The 19,376-nt window shown below is 41.1% G+C and overlaps 1 protein-coding gene across 1 annotated transcript in view; it reads right to left on the reverse strand.

The window, feature by feature from the left end:
* CFTR (CF transmembrane conductance regulator) overlaps positions 1-19,376 on the reverse strand; it is a 411,238-nt gene that overhangs the window by 261,604 nt on the left and 130,258 nt on the right. The window contains exon 9 of the mRNA XM_033959147.1: positions 728-820. Within this exon, the coding sequence (XP_033815038.1) occupies positions 728-820 (93 nt within the window). The remainder of the gene's footprint in view (positions 1-727; positions 821-19,376) is intronic.

The following is a 19,376-nucleotide window of genomic DNA, read 5'->3' on the forward strand; positions in this document are numbered from 1 at the left end:
TATCAAGCTACGTTAGGGTTTTTTTTTATCCCCTGCCACTGCGGTAAAAGCTCCGACGCTCATAGGAAATCTATGAGCATCTGAGATTACAGCAGCAGCTGGAGATAAAATCCCCTAACGTGGCTTGATAAAAAGGGGCCTTAAATGGTAAAGCCATTTTAAAACAATTTAAAATAATGTAGGAGAAAATGGTGCCTTCATTGTATCTATGGAGGCGCCTTAGAATGCCTAAGGTCAAAGCAGGCATGGTTGACACCAGAAACAACCTTAGGCATTCTAAGGTGCTTATGTAGATGCAATTCTCGTCAAAGGTAGTCGCTGAAAATATAGGCCTTTAAAACCCTGGCCTACGTTTCTTGTGCCTACCTTTGCAGAAAGCCGCAATTCTGTAAATGACGCCATTGCATGATTGACATACGGCTGCCAATAATGGTGCTGTTTTCAAATTCCAGCCCTAAGCATTAATAAAGGGGCCCACCAGAAATTATCTTTAACACTTGATTTTAACTGAGTTGGCTCTGACTACCCTAAACAGTCTTCATTGTTAATACCACCTTCCTCCAACTGTACTACATATTACCAAGTGCCCCCAACTCTTCCATTAGATGCAGTGATCCTTATGTGAAATACCCTTAAGATTTTTAGAACCTTCTTCTCTATTTCCCTTCTCCCCCCACACACACATAAAACATGTATAGAAAATAATTGCTAAAAAAATTAGTCTGACCTCATCCCAATAGGCTGTTACATTCACCATCTCAACTTCTGTTGTTGTTAAATTGTACTCCAATGTTTTATAGTCTTCTTTTAGCAAGAAATCCTGTTAAAAGAATTATTAAAGTGATTATAAATACCACATGAAATTCAACTGAATGAGGTTTTTTTAAAAAAATTAACATTTTTGGACATAAAATTGTCTTTGTTAATGTTTCTGTGAAGATGCAGAAAATTAAAAAGAAATTTTTCAGCTGTGTGTGTTAGGAAGTATTTTGTTAAATTTTAGGATCATGGCTATGTTTTGTTGCAACTAGCACATATGAAAGAGTTTGTGCTGTGGCAGGAACAGGCCAGGGCTAATAGTCAAAAGGAGTTGTCATTGAGTTATTGGGTTTAATTTTAAGAGGAAATTGATGAATGAGAGAGGGTTACAATTACCTTTCTTATTTTGTAGTTATTTAGGTTCCCCTTTTATCAAGCTGTGTTAGGGGTTTTTTTTATTGCTGGTCGCTGCTTTTTAAAATATTTAGAATTATAATGTCACAAAATAGAATATAGAGAAAACAAAACAAGTACAACTGATCAGCCTAATGTTTCTACAGTAAAGAGATTTATTTATAATATTTTGCTAACCTGTAACAGATAGATCATCCAATTGATCAGGCACACGTGAAGAGATATATCATATCACGTTGCCAGGATGGAACAATTTAACCAGAGCGTCAGAACTCAGCTCCTTAAAACTCAAAACATTCACAGCACAGGAGCCAATTCTGTGGGTACCAGAACTGCCAATATTCATTGTGTCCAGAGAGAGTTAATTTCTATTATAGTTGGTACCTTTCAGGCAACTCTCAAAGAGATGAGAGGGATTGTGTGATCAAGCCTGTTGTCTATATAAAAAAAAAAAAACTCATCTCTTACAGGTAAGCAATTTCATTTTTTTTCAATAAGCAGGACTAAGTCAGGCAAATAAGTGGGTGATTCCCAAGCTTAGGGCTTTGAGGCATCCCCAGTAAAAATATGTGAAAGTTGCTACTTCACATGTAGACTGCACAGTATCCTTTCTTGTGGCTTCCTCAAGCAGTAGCACGAACGTATGAAGCGAGTACTATGTTGCTGCATTACAGACTGTATCCAGTGAGGAAAACCTCAGACTGTGGCATACCAAAGGGGGAATGGGGAGGGGGGGGCGGTCTGCCCTAGATGCAGCCCATGAGATGCTCCCAGGGCCGGTGCCATGGTCCGGGAACTTCCTTCCTCTTCTGGCAGTGGCAGCAGCAGCCTTCCCAACTCGCTGCTTTGCTGATGTCGGGCCTTCCTCTCTGCCAGGGTTTGCCTTCACAGAAGTAGGAAGTAGGTGGGACCAGCAGAGAGAAAGGCTCAAAGCTGGTAAGAATAGTGAGTTGTGAAGGCTGCTGATGCCAATATGACAGAGAGAGAGGTACCCATCCTGGGGGGAGAAAGCACAGTTACTTACTATAACAGATGAAAGCCTGGCTGGCTCAAGGGTTGAGTGCTGGGTTAGTTCCGGGAGGCTGAGGGTTCAAGTCTTTATTTTTGGAGGGTTCTTGAGTGGGCAGACTTGTTGGGCCGTCGGTCCTTTTCTGCCGTCATACTCTATGTTTCTATGTTTCTGGGGACAGCAGGCAGATATTCTCACATGTGGGTGACATCATCCATGGAGTCTGGTACGGACAGTGTGAAAAGTGCACTTCCATTTTAATTTTTTTAGAAATTTTGCAACTGCCCGCATCACACATTCTGATCTGAGATGAAGTCATGCAAAGGAGGTAACATGTAACCTATGAGTCGCATCATTTGCCTTGATGAGATGGTTTGTAGAGTGGAGACATGACTGCAAAGATGAAGTAAGGTGTCTTGTCGTTGCTGGAAACCCATGGGTATGTAGAGTTGCTTCCACGACCACCAGGCATTTGGTGAATACTCTTGGAGAAATGAGGCTGAATGACAGAACTTTGTACTGGAAGTGTTGATGAACTATCTGAAAATGCAGAAACTTTCTGTGATCGGGATGTATAGAAATGTGTGTACAGGCCTCTTCAAGGTCTAGAGAGCACAGCCAATCATTTCATTCTAGAAGTAGGTATAGGGTCCCTAGAGATAGCATGCAAAACTTTTCTTTGACTAGATATTTGTTTAAGGCTTGGAGGTCGAGAATTGGACAAAGACCTCCTGTCTTCTTTGGAATTAGGAAATACCTGGAGCAGAACCCCTGATTTTTCTGAGAAGGGGGAAGTACTTCTATGACATTTAGTTGAAATAGAGCTTTGATTTCCCAAAGAAGGGACGGCTGTGGAGAGGTGAAAGAGGACTCTCTTGAAGGATGGTCTGGAGGAATGGTGATAAAATGGAGAGAGTAACCTTCCTTGATGACCTTGAGGACCCAAGTGTCCATGGTGATGAGAGTCCATCACCAATGATATAACAGAAGTTGATCTCTGATGGGTTGGGGAAGAGGCTGAGAAAGGAATTTTGGTTATACTCTCTAAAAGCACGTCATAAATGACTGTGCTGGCTTCTGATGCTTTTGTTGTTTCTGTCTCTTCTGTGGTGGAAGCTTAGAGGATGATGTTGGCTGCTCTGTACTGCTCCTGATGCTCCTAGAGTTCCTATGGTTGTCAGGAGCAACGTAGAGCATTCAGTGCAGCTCTCTGTGCTAATAACCGCTATTGTGGTTTAGTAAAAGGAGGGGGGTCAGTTAGCTAACATAGAGTTCTGGTAGAGACGGCGCCCAAACTTATCCATTGTACAACCCTCATGTCCTGGTGGTGCAGTGGCATAGACCCTGGAGCTAGAGGATTTTTAAGAGTTGACGCAACAAGCAATGATTGATATGATAATTGTAGTTTATCATATCCAGGCCAAGACCGTATTCGATAAAGAGAGTCAATCTTTCTAGGAGCTACATTAAGAGAGAGGGATCTCCCAGTTGTTAAACAGCGCCTCTTTGAGAAGGTTGTGCAGAGGCAAATTAAGAAGCTTTTTAGAAGGCTCATCACAATCTAAGGCAGGGGTCCCCAAAGTCCTTCCTTGAGGACCGAATCCAGTCGGGTTTCAGGATTTCCCCAATGAATATGCATGAGATCTATGTGCATGCATTGCTTTCAATGCATATTCATTGGGGAAATCCTGAAAACCTGACTGGATTCGGCCCTCAAGGAGGACTTTGGGGACCCCTGATCTAAGGCATCAAGAAGCTCTGCTCTGAACTCAGTATTTGCCTCAATCTTGACAGGCAAAGCTTTCCCCAACTGCCTGATATAGTTAGTAAATGACAAGTCCTCTGGAGGAGATTTTCTTCTGGGAGGAGGTAGAGGGGACAGATCTGAAGAGACATCATAGGATTCTGGAGCAGATAATGTAGGTTCTTGCTCAGTATCAGTATTGTATTGAGACAGGTCAGAATTGATATCTTGTACCCCAGAAAATTCTATGTAGGATGAAGATTTTCTAGATTGAGGAGTCCGATGAGTGTGAGATCATCGAAAAGCACTTCTTCGACAATGTCGGTATCAATTCGATGATGACGAACGATACGATGATCTCTTGGATCTAGAAGCATGTGATGTCAATGTTCAACAATGCTGCAATGCAGAACATTGATGCTTCGATACAGAACACCGATGCTGTGTTGCAGTGCATTGATGCTGTGATGGAGATCATCAGTGAGAGGTAGAGCACCGCTATCTCAATGCAGACCTTGTACCAGTACCATGTGGCCTTGATATGCTAAGCTCAGGCTGGAGACACCATCTATACTGAAGGTTTTTGATGGTGTTGATGCTTGGCCTGCATCAAGGGACTTGATGCTGTAGAAGCCTGAAATGTTTGTTGGGAAGAGGATGGCTTCTTCGCGGGCTTGCTTTATGGAGGAACAGCATCTTATGTTGATGTCGATGCCAGTACCGATGGCTCAGATTTTTCAGTAGAGTCCACTATAAAAATAAATCAAAGAAGGAAATAAAGTTGAAGGGCAAAAAAGAAGAACCTTGATGGGAAGGCAACACAATTTTGGATGGAGTCCAAAAAAAATAGCATTTCACTCCGTGAAAAATGAAAAACTGAGATACCATGAGCTGTTGTCAGGCAGGAAGGCACTCACGCATGCGCAGTGTGGGCAGTTGTGAAGCCTCCTATCATTTTCACCGCCCTCCTCTGGACCGCCTCAAGTCTTCTTACGTCCTTCGCCAGATACGGTCTCCAGAATTGAACACAATACTCCAAGTGGGGCCTTACCAATGACCTGTACAGGGGCATCAACACCTTCTTCCTTCTACTGACTATGCCTCTCTTTATACAGCCCACCATCCTTGTGGCAGCAGCCACTGCCTTGTCACACTGTTTTTTCACCTTTAGATCTTCGGACACTATCACCCCAAGGTCCCTCTCCCCGTCCTTGCATATCAGCTTCTCTCCTCCCAACATATACGGTTCCTTCCTATTATTAATCCCCAAATGCATTACTCTGCATTTCTTTGCATTGAATTTTAGTTGCCAGGCATTAGACCATTCCTCTAACTTTTGCAGATCCTTTTTCATATTTTCCACTCCCTCTTTGGTGTCTACTCTGTTACAAATCTTGGTATCATCTGCAAAAAGGCACACTTTTCCTTCTATCCCTTCAGCAATGTCACTCACAAACATATTGAACAGGATTGGCCCCAGCACTGATCCCTGAGGGACTCCACTACTCACCTTTCCTTCCTTCGAGCGACTTCCATTAACCACCACCCTCTGGCATCTGTCCGACAGCCAGTTTCTGACCCAGTTCACCACTTTGGGTCCTAACTTAAGCCCTTCAAGTTTGTTCAACAGCCTCCTATGAGGAACTGTATCAAAGGCTTTGCTGAAATCCAAGTAAATTACATCTAGCATATGTCCTCGATCCAGCTCTCTGGTCACCCAATCAAAAAATTCAATCAGGTTCATTTGGCAAGATTTATCTTTTGTAAAGCCATGTTGCCTCGGATCCTGTAACCCATTAGATTCAAGGAAGTACACTATCCTTTCTTTCAGCAAAACTTCCATTATTTTTCTAACAACTGAAGTGAGGCTCACCGGACTGTAGTTTCCTGCTTCATCCCTGAGACCACATTTATGAATAGGGACCATATCCGCTCTCCTCCAATCCCCAGGAATCACTCCTTCCAGAGATTTGTTGAACAAGTCTTTAATAGGACTCGCCAGAACCTCTCTGAGCTCCCTTAGTATCCCCGTCTGGTCCCATCGCTTTGTCCACCTTCAGTTTTTCAAGTTGCTCATAAACACCCTCCTCCGTGAACGGCGCAGAATCTACTCCATTTTCTTGTGTAACTTTGCTAGACAATCTCGGTCCTTCTCTAGGATTTTCTTCTGTGAACACAGAACAGAAGTATTTGTTTAGCACATTCGCTTTCTCCTCATCACTTTCCACATATTGGTTCCCAGCATCTTTTAGCCTAGCAATTCCATTTTTCATCTTCCTCCTTTCACTAATATATCTGAAAAAAATTTTGTCTCCCTTTTTTACATTTTTAGCCATTTGTTCTTCCGCCTGTGCTTTCGCCAGACGTATCTCTCTCTTGGCTTCTTTCAGTTTCACCCTGTAGTCCTTTCTGCTCTCCTCTTCTTGTTTTTTTTTATATTTCACGAACGCCAACTCTTTCGCTTTTATTTTCTCAGCCACTAGGTTGGAGAACCATATCGGCTTCCTTTTTATCTTGTTTTTATTGATTTTCTTCACATAAAGGTCCGTAGCCATTTTTATCGCTCCTTTCAGCTTAGACCACTGTCTTTCCACTTCTCTTATATCCTCCCATCCTAACAGCTCTTTCTTCAGGTACTCTCCCATAGCATTAAAGTCCGTACATTTGAAATCTAGGACTTTAAGTATCGTGCGGCCGCTCTCCACTTTAGCCGTTATATCAAACCAAACCGTTTGATGATCGCTACTTACCAGGTGAGCACCCACTCGAACATTAGAGATACTCTCTCCATTTGTGAGGACCAGATCCAATATCGCTTTTTCCCTTGTGGGTTCCGTCACCATTTGTCTGAGCAGAGCCTCTTGAAAGGCATCCACAATCTCCCTACTTCTTTCCGATTCTGCAGACGGAACATTCCAGTCCGCATCCGGCAGGTTAAAATCTCCCAACAGCAGAACCTCCTCTTTCCTTCCAAACTTTTGGATATCCACAATCAGATCCTTATCAATTTGCTGCGATTGAGTCGGAGGTCTGTAGACTATACCCACATAGATAGAAGTTCCATCAGCAACCATTTTAGGTTTTAGCTGTATTGGCCTGTTTCTGCTATATTGGGGAATTCTCAGGGGTCTTCACCTGGACTTTCCTACACAGGACTTTTCTTTCTTTCCTCAGGGGGAGGGGTAGGTAAGGAAGAAAGCCATCCAATTGAGGGAGAAGGAAGATCAAGGAAGGAAATGGAGAGGAGAGAAAGAGATGCCAAACCATGGAGCATGAAGTGAGGGAGAGAGGGAGGAAAGAAGGGGGGGAAGGGAGAGGGGAGGAAGAGACTTGGATGCTGGACCTATAAGTGTGTGGGGGGGAGAAGGCGGGGAGGAAGAAAGCTACACACGTTTTCCAGTACAGCATCATCTACTGTAGATCCAAAACCATCCACATCAACTTCTCTTGATTCTGTCCCAGCTACATCATCAGATTCTGATGATCCTGATGTGAAGTCTACCCAGTAAACTCTGTATCCCTACTGTAACAGTTTTAAGTGTGTAAAAAAATGATGTTAGTGAAGTTCACTAACCCCTTTCTTTTCAAAGCCGCACTAGCAATTTCATAGAAATCCTATGAGCGTCAGAGTTCTTACCGCTGCAGCTGGCGCTAAAAACGATAGCATGGCTTTACAAAGGAGGATTTAAGCTGAAAGGTTTATTGATTGCCATTTAACTAAAACTGCACACTGCATTCAGACAGCTGTTTTAATGTCTTTGTCTTAATTTGCTTTTTTATTTATTTATTTATTTTTACTGTATTTGAATTTTAATATCATCAATTCAGAATTTTATAGTATTAATTAGGCCTATTTTTAATAGTAACTCTCAAACAACCAGAAACTATGCTTATCCAGCATCTACCAATCCCCATGGGTGCTGGTTAACTGAGAGTCTACTTTTATGTAAGTCCCTTGCTTACCCGGTAGCTGGAAAACAGTCTTACAAAGTGTTTGTTTTGTTTCGGACCATGGGCTGGGACCAACTTTAATTGGGCAGATTGCAGCAAGCACACGCCTCATAGTCTCTCACTCCTCCAAGAAAAAAGGCAGACCACACCAAAGCAGGGCAGGATTAATTCTTTGAGGGCCCCTAGGCACACAAATACACTGGGCCCCCTGGCCCTGCCCTGCCCCGCCCCCTTTATTTACCTGTTTTCTTGTTTACTTCTTTATTTCCACTTGATTTCTTTTTTTTTTCTTTTATTTTAAAATTCAAAACAAACATCAAAGATAACCATACCAGTGCCAGTGTACAGTTTTTCTTCTATGCAATCCTCTTCCTTCTCTTCCCACCTACTTGCCCAGTATTTAAACTCTGAATCCTTTCCTCATGAATCCTACTCACCCCATGTATCCTGCAGACCTCAGCAGGATCCATGAGGTCTACAGGAGTTAAAACAAGGGACCCCATGCCACGGCAGCTTTCTTTTTGAGCCATGCACTTTTAGTTCCGTGGGATCCTTGTTTTAACTTCTACACTTGATGGCTTCTTTTCAGTTTGTGGTTGGGATTTGCTGGTGCTGATTATTGCATAAATTGCCTGATTCACGCTAGATTTGGGATGTACATAGCCCAAAGCTAACATATTCCAGTTAATACATTTAAAATAGAACTTTTTTTTCTACCTTTGTTGTCTACAAATTTTATTTTTCCATGTTGGTCAACACTAACAGAAAACCATGTCTTTCATATACACAGAACTACCCTCACCCAGTATGGAATAAGTAATCAAAAACTAACCTCCCCTTTTACAAAAGCGCAGAAGAGGTTTTTAGCACTGGCCAGTGCACTGAATTCTCTGCGCTTCTCTGGCACTCATAGGAACTCTATGACCATCGAAGCAGCACAGAGCATTCAGGTTGCCGGCCAGCGCTACAAACCTCTTTTGCACTTTTGTAAAAGGGGTGGGGGTGGGGGTAAAATTAGAAAAATGTATATAAAAACTGAACCATAAAGAAGCCAGGTTCTGCATACAATGCAACACCACAGAATCAGTGGTGTATGTCCCCTAATACTGTACAAAATACAAAGATAGCAGATGTAAATTTGAAAAAAGAGAAATAAATCACTTTACAAATTAACAAATAAAAATGGAAAATAAGATAATACTATTTTATTGGACTAATACATTTTTTTAAATTAGCTTTCAGAGGTCAGGTCAGTAAAGTATACTGCTGTTACAGTATCCTGTCCTGACCTGAGGAAGGATAATTCGGTCTCTGAAAGTTAGTCAAAAAATGTATTAAAATTAGTCCAATAAAAGGACCACCTTATTTCCATTTTTTTATTTATAAACATTTTTCAGCACAGCTACAATACTACTTTATCCAGTATCTAACTCTATCCAGCATATGCCCTTTTTCTTTATCCCCTCCTTCCATCCAGTATGTGTTCTTTTTTCAGCATCTGACCCCCTTCTCCTCCCAACTGACATCCGTCTGTCCTCTTCTCTCTCTCCCTTCACCCCACTTCCATCATCTGCCCCCTTCTCTCTCTCTCTCCTCCCACCCCATTCCATTCAGTATCCAGCCTCCTTCTCTCCCCCCCCCAATTCCATCGAGTATATGGCCCTCTTCTCTCTCTCTCTCCACCCCAATTCCATTGACTTATCCTGCCCCCTCACTTCCCCACCACTGATGCTGCTTTCCCACATGCTCCTGATGGCACAAGATAAGCATTAAGCACCACTTTATCTTTTTCCTTTATTGTCACATCTCCCTCCCTTCCCCTCACCTTCGAGGTCACCTTTCAGTTTCAAAATTAACATTTTCTTTTTCAGAAGGGCCCCGGCATAGCAACTGTTCTCTTTAGTTGCAAGCAGCTGCTCAGCCCAAAGCTTCCTCGCTGATGCAAGCTACCCAGGTGGAAACAGGGAAGCTTTGGGATGAGCAGGAGGAACATAAGAACATAAGAATTGCCCCTGTCGGGTCAGACCAGAGGTCCATCGAGCCCGGCAGTCCGCTCACGCGTCGGCCCCTCAGGTCCAAGACCTGATAGTGCTCATACCCTAAAACTGTCATACGCTTTTAGCTTATGACCTGTAGAGTAACCTTCTATCTATACCCTGTAATCCCCTTCGCTTCCAGGAAGTCATTCAGCCCCATTTTGAAACCCAGTATTGTACTCTGTCCTATTACCTCATTTGGAAGCGTGTTCCAGGTGTCCACCACCCTCTGAGTGAAGAAAAACTTCCTTGCATTCATTTTGAATCTGTCCCCTCTCAGAATTTTCTGAATGACCTCTTGTTTTTGATGTCCCCGCTAGCCTGAAGAATCTGCCCCTATCTACCTTCTCTATGCCTTTCATGATTTTATATGTCTGTATCATGTCTCCTCTCAGTCTCCGCTTTTCCAGGGTAAAGAGCCCCAGTTTGTCTAAACTTTCGGAATATGAAAGGTTCTCCATTCCTTTTATCATCCTAGTTACTCTCCTCTGGACCCTCTCAAGCATCGCCATGTCTTTCTTAAGGTATGGCGACCAGTATTGGACATAGTATTCCAGATGTGGTCGCACCATTGCTCGATACAATGGCAGGATAACCTCCTTCGTTCTGGTAGTGATACCTTTTTTGATAATGCCCAGCATTCTGTTTGCTTTCTTTGAGGCCGCTGCACATTGCGCCGCTGGTTTCATTGTTGTATCCACCAATACCCCCAGGTCTTTTTCTAGGGTGCCTTTCCCCAGCACCCTTCCTCCCATCGTATAGCTGTACATGGGGTTCCCTTTCCCCATGTGCAAGACCTTACATTTCTCCACGTTGAAGCTCATCTGCCATCTTTTTGCCCAGTCACACAGTTTGTTCAGGTCGCTCTGTAATTCTTTGCATTCCTCAACAGTTTCTACTCTGTTGGAGAGTTTTGTATCGTCCGCGAACTTGATAACTTCACACTTCGTGCCCGTTTCCAGATCATTAATGAATATATTAAACAGCAGCGGTCCCAGCACAGACCCCTGTGGGACACCACTCGTGACCCCTTTCCAGTCAGAGTAGTGTCCTTTTACTACTACCCTCTGCTTCCTATCCGCCAGCCAATTTTGGATCCATCTGTGGACGTCCCCTTCCACCCCGTGGTTCCACAGTTTCTTCAGCAGGCGCTCATGGGGTACCTTGTCAAAGGCTTTTTGGAAATCCAGATATACTATGTCAATGGGGTTACCTTGGTCCAAATGTTTGCTTATCCCCTCAAAGAAATGCAGTAGATTCGTTTGGCACGATCGTCCTTTACAGAAACCGTGCTGGCTTGTTCTCATCAGTTTGTTTTTTTCTATATGCTCATTGATACCTTCCCTGATCATTGATTCGACCATCTTCCCCGGAACTGAGGTCAAGCTCACCGGTCTATAGTTCCCCGGGTCGCCTCTCGATCCTTTTTTGAAGATTGATGTAACATTTGCTATCCTCCAGTCTTCCGGGAAAAGGGAGATTTGATAGAGATGTTTAAATACCTACAAGGCATAAATGCACGTGAGGCAAGTCTCTTTCATTTGAATGGAAGCTCCAGAATGAGAGGGCGTAGGATGAAGTTAAAAGGTGATAGGCTCAGGACTAATCTAAGAAAATACTTTTTTTAAGAAAGGGTGGTAGATGCATTTAATAGGCTCCCAATGGAGGTGGTGGAGACTAAGACTGTGTCTGAATTCAAGAAAGCATGGGACATGCATGTGTGATCTCTTAGAGAGAGGAGGATAGCAGATGCGGTGGATGGGCAGACTGGATGTGCCATGTGGCCTTTATCTGCCATCATATTTCTATGTTTCTATGACAAACCTAGGCACTGGAAATGTAGGCCTTTAAAACCCTGGCCTACTACATTATGAGCAATTAAGTTCATTGTTAGGTGCTGGTATCCGCAATTCTCTAAGTGGCACCTGAACATGATTGACAAGCGGCAGATGCCATTTTTCTAGGCACCTGCCATTTCAGGTGCCACTTATAGAATCAGCTCCAAAATGTTTATTTGCAAGTCTTAGACCCATAAAATTGCATAAAATCTTTTTTCTGCTTTGAGCAGGGAGATGCAGGAAAGAAAACTAAGACTGCAGAGATGGTGAGGGGATGCCTGATTACTAGTATTATGGATGGCAGCAGAATAAGTCTGATTTGCCAGTTTTATCAATTTATTATAACATTTCTACAGTTCTTTACAATGGCACAATAGATAGCCTTATATGGTATCAAGTATTCATGACCAATTATATGCAGGCAGTAAAATGTCGTCATGAATTAGGTATATTTAAGTGAACCTAGCAGAACGGAATTTTAAAAGCGTTAAGTCAGGGAAGTTGCATTTACACGCTCTGACTTGTTCCTCCATTGTACAAATGAATGCTTTGAAACAGGACTGTCTGTTAAATTTTAATAAACAATATTTTATCGGAAATATTTGTACAACTATTATCATTTCAGTGCACCTATGAGCAGGGTAGAACCAAAACTCTGCTCAGAACCTAAATGAACCTTCAAAATCTGCACTTTATTGTGGAAAATAACAGAAATTTAACATACTTTGCTAATGACTACACCAAAGTGTTTGTATTTAGCTATTAGCAAAGTATGTTAAATTTCTGTTATTTTCCACAATAAAGTGCAGGTTCATTTAATAAAATACTGCTAGATTTTTTTGCATGAAATATCTTTTTATCATTATTTGATGACAGGAGAATTTTTTTACTTTTCGTTTGTGGTTGTAACACTGTATTAATGGAGTTCTAAGGAATCCGAATCTACTTGTAATAAGCATATTGGAGTCTGTAGTGTTATTTCTGTACTGATTTATTGTTCCTTTTCAATAAAACAGACTTCACATAACCCCCTCCCCCCACACACACACACCCTTTTTACAAAAGAGCGTAAGAGGATTTCAGCACCAGCCAGTACACTGAATGCTTTGCACTGCTCCAACGCTCACTGGAACTCTATGATCATCAGAGCAGCACAGAGCATTCAGCACGCCAGCCGGTGCTAAAAACCTCTTCCACTGATTTTTCAAATTGAATGGTATCTGTTGAATGGCAACTCCAGTCATAATAAGTAAAAGCTTATTGTTTTTTTAAGAAATCTGACTTTTCGCTCTCATTGACATGCCAAATAAAATAGTATCATATGTCAAGGCCACCGGATTTTCTAACAACCTATTTATTTGGCCCCAAATTGATTTCCAAAAAGCCAAAAAAAATGGACAAAAGAACAATAGATGATCTAAAGTCCCAGCCTCAAGATGACTGTGCCAACATCTATTCGACTTAGAGCTATCTAATTAATCTAATTTAAGCTAATTAAGCTAATCTAACTTGGGGGGCGTGGCTTGGCACGCGCAAAACATGGACGTGTAATCGCGTCGCTCCGTTATCCAGGCAGCGTTTTTTGATTATAAAAATACCTTTTCGCCATAAATATAAGATTTGGTGGGTTCGTGTGCCGTGCGGAGATGGCCAGTACACGGCAAGGGAAAATTGATGCGGCTTTTGCGACATCTGGCACGGCGAAGCGTCTCAAGCAATATCATGTTACAGCTTCTAAAGCCCCACTTCCGGATGATGAGGAAATTGAAAAAAAAGATATAATGGCTGAGCTTAAAAAGATTTCACGGCTGATACAGAAAAATGCGGAAAGCATACAAGAGGTGAAGGAAGAAGTTTTACATTACATTACTGATTTCTATTCCGACTCAACCTTGCAGTTCTGGGCGGATTACAAAAGAGACAACTGGACATTTCCAGGATAATTACAGAGAGAATTCTGGTCATTTCCAGGAGAAGTTACAAGAATAATGGAGCTGTATATTTCAAGAGCTACAAGATGCTGTACAAATAGGAAATAGTGCAGATCCAGTATATATACCGTTAGGGAAGCAGTTGACATGCTTGAGGCTAAAGAGAAGGGAACTGGTGAAGGGGGGAGGAGGGGGGAGTTGCGTTGAGGGGGGTCCGGTTGGGGTTAAGCCATCTGTATAAATTTTTTGAATAGGTGGGTTTTGATTTCTTTGCGAAAATATTTGTAGTTGTTTGTTGTTATCAGCAGGTTGGAGATAGTGTGGTCCAGTTTCGCTGCATGCGTCGCCAGCAGACTGTCAAATATCTTCTTGTGCTGGGTGCCTTTGAGTGGGGGGTAGGTAAAAGGGGTCTTAGTTCTTCTTTGCCTAGTGGTGGCGTTTTGGTACAAGCGGTTGTTTAGGTAATTGGGGGCTGTGCCATTTATTGCTTTGAATAATAGACAGTATAGTTTGAATTGAATTTGTGCTTGCATTGGCAACCGGTGTGAGTCCAGGTAGGCCGCGGTGACGTGGTCAAATTTTCTCAGTGAGTAGATTAATCTGAGTGCAGTGTTTTGGATTGTCTGTAGTTGTTTTATCATTGTTGCAGGGCAAGGCAGATAGAGTATGTTGCAGTAGTTCAATAGACCTAGTACTAGGGATTGGACTACTAGCCTATATTGCTCTTTGTCGAAGAATTTTCTGATTTTTCTTAAATTGCACATGGTTAGAAATGCTTTCTGGGTGGTCTTGTTGATTTGGGCCTGCATAGTGCAGCATCTGTCTATTGTTACTCCTAGGAGTTTTAGGGTAGGCTGTATAGGGTATTTGGAGGCATTTATTTCTAGTTCTGTGATGGAGGGATTCTTATCCTTTTCAAGCAGTAGAAATTTTGTTTTGTCAGTGTTCAGCTTCAATTTGTGATTTGCCATCCATTTTTCCACCTCTTGAAGGTTTTTTCCGATTTTTCTGTAGAAGTTGGGTCAGGAGCATCAAAGGGTAGGAGTATGGTGATGTCGTCAGCGTAGCTGAATGAAGTTACATTCAGATTGTCTAGGGTAGACCCAAGGGAGGATAAGAAGAGGTTGAAGATAGTAGGTGAGAGAGGTGATCCTTGAGGAACTCCACAGGGGTTGGACCATGGTTCTGATTTAAGATTGTTTGACTTTACTCTATAAGATCTGTATTTAAGGAATCCTTTGAACCAATTGTATACCCTGCCTGAGATCCCTATGGCTTCTAGTGTCTGCAGTAGGATGGTGTGGTTGACCAGATCGAATGCTGCAGATAGATCGAGTTGAATTATCAGCATCCTTCTGCCTTTGCTGAGGTGCTGTCGGGCTGTGTCTAGTGGGGTTACTAGTAAAGTCTCCGTGCTGTGGTTGGATCTGAATCCCGATTGAGAGGGGTGGAGAAGATTGTGGTCTTCCAGGTAATTTGTGAGGAATTGTGCAACTAGTCCTTCTATAAGTTTGACGTATATTGGTATTGAGGCGATTGGTCTATAGTTAGCGGGGTTATCTATAAGGCCTTTGTGGTCCTTCACAATTGGAATGATTATGATTTCTCCTAGGTGCTGCAGAAATTGACCTTCAGTGAGTGTAATTTGGATCCATTGCATGAAGCTGGCCCTAAGTTTGGGGGTGGCGTTGGTTATTAGATACACGGGACAATAGTTCAGGTCGCATGAAGCATGACTGTATTTTTTGTAGAGTCGATTCATGTCTGTCCAGTTTACCGCAGGGAATTCAGTCCAGGTCCTGTCTGCAGCAATGGCTTCTCCTATTGGGGGATTTGTTGTTATCTCGTCAAGGACGGTGTATGTGTTATTGAAGATAGTCCTGATTGTTGTAATCTTGTTTTTGAAGTGGTCTGCGAGTTGAGTGGCTGTTGGAGGATGCTTTCCTTGTGCTGCTAGGTAAGGTTTGGTGTTGGTGAGGTTTTTTACTAGATTGAAAAGTTTTTTTGAGTCTATGGACTCCATGCCTACCAGCTTGGAGTAGTAATCTTTTCTTTTTTCTTTGAGTTTGGTCTTGTATTGTTTGATTAGACTTCTCCATGCTATTTTGGATTGTTCTTGATTCTTTTTTTCCAGTTTCTTTCCATTTGTCTGCAGTACCTTTTGAGTTGGAGCAGTTCAGCGTCGAACCATTTGTCTGATTGTCTGCAGATTTTGTGTTTTGATTTTATTGGAGCTAACTCATTTAGGATTGTTTCGCTTAATGTTTGCCATTGTGGTATGAATTCTTTGGGGTCTATGCTTTGCGGGATCTGCTTTGTCCCAGAAAGTGGTTAGTTCGATTTTTGGACGGGTTTTGATGGGGGATTTGTGGGGTTTGTGTTTATAATTGCATTGAGCCCAGTTGATGTTGAAGGTATATTTATAATGATCTGACCAGAAGGAGGGGATCCAGGATCCTTTTGAGATGTGGATTTCTGGTGTTTGAGGTTGTTGGGTCATGAATGCAGCAATATCTAGTTGATGGCCTTTTTCGTGAGTGGGTTGGGGGTTGAGTATTTGGTAGGATAACGTTTTGAGGTAGGCGAGTAGGCTTTCTGTTTGATTGGAGGTATGGTCTTCGAGGTGGAGATTAATGTCTCCTAGTAGTAGGTTGTAAGTTGATGTTAGTGAATTCTGGAAGATGAAGTCTTCAAGCGTGTGTTTTGTAGTGCTCCATTTTCCTGGTGCTATATAGCAGAGAATACAGGTTATGGTGTCTTTGAGTGTATCGCCAGATAGTTGGCAGGCTAATAGATCTAGATCGGGTGTCGTGTGTTTGTCTAGGACTTTTATGTTGAGATTGTTTTTGGCTAGAATTGCCAATCCTCCCCCTCGCTTTTTTTCTCTGCAGATAAACTCTACTTTGTATCCCTTAGGGCAGAATTCTGTTATGCAAGGGTCTGAGTCAGATGTTAACCAGGTTTCAGCTAGGAATAGGTAGCCTAGATGTTCTTTGATTATCCAGTCCTTAATGAGGTCTGCCTTTGGGTTTATCGATCTTATGTTCATATATGCACAGGCTATTGATGTGTAAGTTGTATTGGGATTGTGGGTGCATTTTGGATGGAGGAGGCTTCTTGGTTGTGAATCGGTGTTATGGGGTTATGGGTTGTTGTTTTTGGCTTGGGAGATGGCCTTTTCCCCAACTGGGGGGGATGCTTTTGTAGGTGATCGTTGAACAGTCTATCAGATTTCTGGGTGGATGGGGTTTTCTTGAAGGTTGGATGTGTCTGTTGGACTCTGTCAGAATTGGGATGGGGGAGATGTGGTATCCAGATGTGTTCTGGATACCACATTTCCCCCATCCCAATACACCAATAGACAGCTGGGGTAGTTAATCAAAGAATGACCGTTTTAGAATCCAGAGTGGAGCAGTTGGAAATAATTACAGTTCAGTCTAAAGAGGATACTAAAGTCATCAAGGAATTACAAAAACAGCTGGTGGACTATGAAAACCGTGGAAGGAGGAAGAATGTAAAAATCATTGGGCTAGCAGAAAATTTGGAGGGGGAAATCCAATTCAGTTCCTGGAGAATTTGCTCCCAAAGTTATTGCAACTGAATTCTAAGTACCCCCTAGAGATTGAATGAGCACACAGGATTCCTTTTCAATGGTCTGCTAACAACTCTAAGCCCAGACCTCTTATTTTCAAGCTATTAAGGTTTCAACAAGCATTTGAAATATTAAGCTTAGCAAAGGCTGATAAAAACTTAAATTATAAAGGCTCTAAGCTTTTATTCTTGCCAGATTTTGCAAAGAGCACTGTGGCTTTAAGGCAGCAATTTCTTCAACTTAGACCTCAGTTAAAGGAAAAAGGATACAAATATGGATTATACTATCCTGCAAGAATGAGAATATCATCTGGAAATAAATCTCTTTATTTTGAGGATCCGGAAAAGCTGAAGGATTTCTTAGCCACTCAGAACCAATGTCTATTTAAAGGTTTTCCAAGAAAAGAAGAAGAGGATGGACAGGATTAATGCTGCATCATTATTGTATTTTTGTTGTGTCTAAGGGAGTTTTTATTTGTTTTCAAAGATGTTATAGGAATGATTTTGTTTATTTATTATTCTTTCTTTGTTCTTGTTTTTTAGTATGTGTTATGTTATGTTGGCGTTGGTGTTGGTGATGTCATGAATGTTATATGTTATTTGGTTTAATGAATTGTTTATGAGTCATGTTTAGGTATTATTAATTGGAGATACAGGATTACAATGAAATTAGATAAATATGATTTTGAATTTTAATTATTTTTTATATGATAGTCTAGACATATGAGATTTAATTATATTGATTTTGATTCTAGATATATGTATAATATATCAGTTGTGTTTGGAATTGGGGAGTATCATTGATTATTTCCTTAGTAATTATTAGTTTAAGGTTAATTGTTGCTGTTCTAAATAAGTGATTTTGGAGTATGGAAGTTATGAAACTTTAATTTGACTTTGCAATTAAATATTGTCTGTGTATTGCTTGAAAGTATGAAAAGTATGTGGATATGAGAGTTGATATGAAATATATATATATAAGTTTTCATTTTAATGGATTTCCTGAGGGTTTTTAAGGATTTGTTTATTAATTAAATATGGTAGGGATGATGGGTATTTAGATTTTTTTTAAAAAAAGGAAGGAAAAAAAAAGGGGCTTTAAGTAAATTATATAGAGTATATGTTATAAGGATATTTAAAATTTTGCTGTTAAAAGATAAATATAAATTGAATTGGGGAAAATATTAGTATATGGGGGTATTAACTTATTTTATGAGTTTATAGTTTGATTGATATATATAGTTACATGAATCTGATTTATATTATGGTTATTTATCTTAGGAAATATATGATTTGAGGTATGGATATTTATGGCAATAATGAAATGATTTATATTTACATTTATATTAAAAGATGAAATGGTTTATACGTTGCCTGGGGGAGTGTATGGGTTACATATCCTATGCGTGTTACAAGTTTTTCCATTTGTAGGGAGGGTTGGGGAGAGTTGGGGGAGGGGGGATTTTGATAATATGGATAAAGATGGTTTTAGGGAATAAAGGGGGTGGGTATTTAATGTATTTATTATTGGATTTCATGAAGATGCTGGTGTCTAGTCATTTCAAAGAAATCAAATGTGCATATTATTATTGGTATTTACATATATTTAGATGATGATTAAGTTTTTTTCATTAAATGTCAATGGCCTTAATCATATGATCAAGAAGAAGAAAATGTTAGATTTCCTTAAAAAGCAAAATGCTGATGTTTATTTCATTCAAGAGACGCATCTGTCAATTATTGAATCTAGGAAGCTGGAAGGGGGATGGATTTCTAAAAGTTTTTTTGCTCCAGCAATTGGGAAAAAAGCGGGGGTTGCTATTTTAATAAGTAGAAAATGTTCAGCTGATTTTCAACTGGTCGCTTCGGACCCCTTAGGAAGATGGGTACATGTCAAAATGAGCATGGGAAATAATACCCTTGATTTGTTCAATGTTTATGCTCCAAATACGAATACAACAATTATTACTCCCACTGGCTGCTTCTAATTTAGTAGTGGCTGGAGATTTCAATGCTGTAATGGACCCAATAGTTGATAAGAGTCCAAGTAGGATTATGAAATCATTAGGTTTAGATAATTTGGTTCAATCATGTGATTTGATA

Source organism: Geotrypetes seraphini, chromosome 9 (assembly GCF_902459505.1).
Source record: "Geotrypetes seraphini chromosome 9, aGeoSer1.1, whole genome shotgun sequence".
NCBI classification, from domain to species: Eukaryota; Metazoa; Chordata; class Amphibia; order Gymnophiona; family Dermophiidae; genus Geotrypetes; species Geotrypetes seraphini.